This window comes from Echiichthys vipera (genome assembly GCF_963691815.1).
Source record: "Echiichthys vipera genome assembly, chromosome: 9".
In the NCBI taxonomy this organism is placed as follows: Eukaryota; Metazoa; Chordata; class Actinopteri; order Perciformes; family Trachinidae; genus Echiichthys; species Echiichthys vipera.
The window spans coordinates 160,001-163,566 of NC_139834.1; the positions used below are offsets into that span (position 1 = coordinate 160,001).

Genomic DNA, 3,566 nt, shown 5'->3' on the forward strand with positions numbered 1-3,566 from the left:
GGGGCGGGGCCAATCCCGCCCAGCGGCACCCTGGGACTGTTTGAGGTGAGGAACGCATCATCATCACGCCGTCCAATCACAGCTCAGCAACAGGAACGCGTCACAAAGTAATGTGTCCCTGTCTGTCCTCCTGTCTGTCTGTCCTCCTGTCTGTCCTCCCGTCTGTCCTCCTGTCTGTCCTCCTGTCTGTCCTCCTGTCTGTCCTCCTGTGTGTCCTCCTGTCTGTCCTCCTGTCTGTCCTCCTGTGTGTCTGTCCTCCCGTCTGTCCTCCTGTCTGTCCTCCTGTCTGTCCTCCTGTCTGTCCTCCCGTCCGTCCTCCCGTCCGTCCTCCCGTCTGTCTGTCCTCCTGTCTGTCCTCCTGTCTGTCCTCCTGTCTGTCCTCCTGTCCGTCCTCCCGTCTGTCCTCCTGTCTGTCTGTCCTCCCGTCCGTCCTCCCGTCCGTCCTCCCGTCTGTCTGTCCTCCTGTCTGTCCTCCTGTCTGTCCTCCTGTCTGTCCTCCTGTCCGTCCTCCCGTCTGTCCTCCTGTCTGTCTGTCCTCCTGTCTGTCCTCCCGTCTGTCCTCCTGTCTGTCCTCCCGTCTGTCCTCCCGTCTGTCCTCCTGTCCTCCCGTCTGTCCTCAGGTGTGTGTGGAGTCGGACTGGCCGGTCCCGGACTGCCGTGGCCGTCTGTCCAGCCTGTCGCCGCTGCCGTCCTTCCAGTCGGTGGCGGTGCTGGTGGGCGTGTCCCTGTGGGCCGTGTGGACCAGCGTCCTGTGTCTCTGTCTCTTCAGGTTCTGCAGCGCCGCCACCGTCTACAAGATCTGTGCGTGGCTGCAGCTCACTGCAGGTCCGTGCCAGCCACGCTGTTAGCATGTTAGCATGTTAGTATAATACCATGTTAGCATGTTATCATGTCAGCATGTTATGATGTTTGTATATTACCATGTTAGCATGTCAGCATGTCAGCGTGTTAGTATGTTAGCATGCTATCATGTCAGCATGTTAGTATATTACCATGTTAGCATGTCAGCATGTTAGCATGTTAGCATGTCAGCATGTTAGCATGTTACTATATTACCATGTTAGCATGTCAGCATGTTATCATGTTAGTATGTGAGCTTGTTAGCATGTTGTCATGTTAGTAGGTCAGCATGTTAGCATTTTAGTACATCAGCATGTTAGTATATTACTATGTTAGCATGTCAGCATATCAGCATTTTAGTATGTTAGCATGTTATCATGTTAGCATGTCAGCATTTTAGTATGTTAGCATGTTAGCATGTTATTATGTTAGTATGTAAGCATGTTATCATGTCACCATGTCACCATGTTGTCATGTTAGTATGTGAGCTTGTTAGCATGTTGTCATGTTAGTATGTTAGCGGTTAGCATGTTAGTATGTTAGCATGCTAGCACGTTATTGGTTAGCTCCCTAGCTACAGCAGTTTACTCACCATTTTGTCTGACTTTAATAAGTAATAATAGGTTTGTCTGTCATTCTGTGCACCTGTCTGTCTCTCCCCCTGTGCACCTGTCTCCCCCCTGTCTGTCCTCACCTGTCTGTCTGTCCTCCCCTGTCTGCCCCCCCCCCCCCCCCCCCCAGGCTTCTGTCTGGCCCTGGCCTGTCTGTTGTTCCCAGACTCGTGGGACAGTCCAGAGATGAGGACGCTGTGTGGAAACTCTGTGAGTGACACACACACACAACACACACACACACACACACACACACACACACACACACACACACACACACACACACACACACACACACACACCACACACCACACACACAACACACACAAACACACACACACACACACACACACACACACACACACAACACACACAGCACACACACACACAGTTACAGACACACACACACACACACGTGTCTGTCTGCTGCTCTTCATCACCTCCTCTCTGTTCCTCCTCCTCTTCATCACCTCCTCTCTGTTCCTCCTCTTCGTCACCTCCTCTCTGTTCCTCCTCCTCTTCATCATCTCCTCCTCTTCATCACCTCCTCTCTGTTCCTCCTCCGCTTCGTCGCCTCCTCCTCTTCCTCACATCCTCCTCTTCCTCACCCCCTCTCAGGTGGGCAGCTTCTCCCCAGGTAACTGCTCCGTCCACTGGGCCTACATCCTCGCCATCCTGGGCATCCTGGACGCCGCCATCTTGGCCACGTTGGCCTTCGTCCTCGCCAACAGACAGGATGCTCTGCTGCCGCCGGACGCCAAGGACGGTGAGGAGGGACACTGCTGAGTTAGCCTAGCATTAGCTTCAGGCACAGTTAGCCTAGTGTTAGCTTCAAGTACATTTAGTCTAGTGTTAGCTTCAGGTACATTTAGTGTAGTGTTAGCTTCAGGCACAGTTAGCCTAGCATTAGCTTCAGGCACAGTTAGCCTAGTGTTAGCTTCAAGTACATTTAGTCTAGTGTTAGCTTCAGGTACATTTAGTGTAGTGTTAGCTTCAGGCACAGTTAGCCTAGCATTAGCTTCAGGATCAGTTAGCCTAGTGTTAGCTTCAGGTACATTTAGCCTGGCATTAGCTTCAGGTACATTTAGCCTAGCATTAGCTTCAGGCACAGTTAGCCTGGCATTTGCCTAGTGGGTGTAGCGTTAGCACAGTTGAATAACGAGTGTGTGTGTGTGTGTGTGTCTGTCTGTCTGTCTGTCTGTCTGTCTCTGTGTGTGTGTGTGTGTGTGTGTGTGTGTGTGTGTGTGTGTCTCTGTGTGTGTGTGTGTGTGTGTGTGTGTGTGTGTGTGTGTGTGTGTGTGTGTGTGTGTGTGTGTGTGTGTGTGTGTGTGTGTGTGTGTGTGTGTGTGTGTGTGTGTGTGTGTGTGTGCAGTGACTGCAGGTCTGCTGATGTCGGCGTAGAGGCTTCAGGTGAGTTCTTCTTCGTCTCAGAGTTTCGTCCGTCGCTGTAAAACTTTACGCTGATTCCTCCTCCTCCTCCTCCTCTTCCTCTTCAGGGTCTTCACCTCCTCCTGATCTCTCCTTCATCTTCATCTTCATCTTCATCTTCATCATCAGAGGAAGAGGAGGAGACGGATATGAAGAAGATCCCTTGGATTCCACCTTCATGTTGTCCCGGTGATGAAGACGGTGAAGTCTGCTGCTGTCAGAGAGGAGGTGATGAAGAGGAGAGGTGATGAAGAGGAGGAGGTGATGAAGAGGAGAGGTGATGAAGAGGAGGAGGTGATGAAGAGGAGGGGGTGATGAAGAGGAGAGGTGATGAAGAGGAGGATGTGATGAAGAGGAGAGGTGATGAAGAGGAGAGGTGATGAAGAGGAGTATGTGATGAAGAGGAGGAGGTGATGAAGAGGAGGAGTTGATGAAGAGGAGGAGGTGATGAAGAGGAGGAGTTGATGAAGAGGAGGAGGTGATGAAGAGGAGAGCTTCATCTTGTAGCGACATCAGCAACAACATGTTTTATAAAATCATCTTCTGTTTCTTTGATGTTTTCCATGTTCAGTTAGCTTAGCATTAGCTTCAGCCCCTGTTAGCCAAGAGCTAGCTTCTGTGTCAACTCAGTGTGGACTTAGTTAGCTTAGAGTTAGCTCCTGTCTCAAGTTAGCTTAGAGTTAGCTC

The 3,566-nt window shown here is 51.1% G+C and overlaps 1 protein-coding gene across 1 annotated transcript in view; it reads left to right on the forward strand.

Annotated features, from left to right (window-relative positions):
* The window catches only part of lhfpl4b (LHFPL tetraspan subfamily member 4b), a 4,590-nt gene extending 1,454 nt beyond the window's left edge, over positions 1-3,136 (forward strand). Inside the window, exons 2-7 of the mRNA XM_083920947.1 lie at positions 1-45; positions 621-825; positions 1,582-1,661; positions 2,070-2,217; positions 2,824-2,861; positions 2,948-3,136. The exon at positions 1-45 is cut by the window's left edge and continues 176 nt beyond it. Coding sequence (XP_083777073.1) covers positions 1-45; positions 621-825; positions 1,582-1,661; positions 2,070-2,217; positions 2,824-2,852 — 507 coding nt within the window. The 3' untranslated portion in view covers positions 2,853-2,861; positions 2,948-3,136. The remainder of the gene's footprint in view (positions 46-620; positions 826-1,581; positions 1,662-2,069; positions 2,218-2,823; positions 2,862-2,947) is intronic.
* The last annotated feature ends 430 nt before the right edge of the window (positions 3,137-3,566 follow it).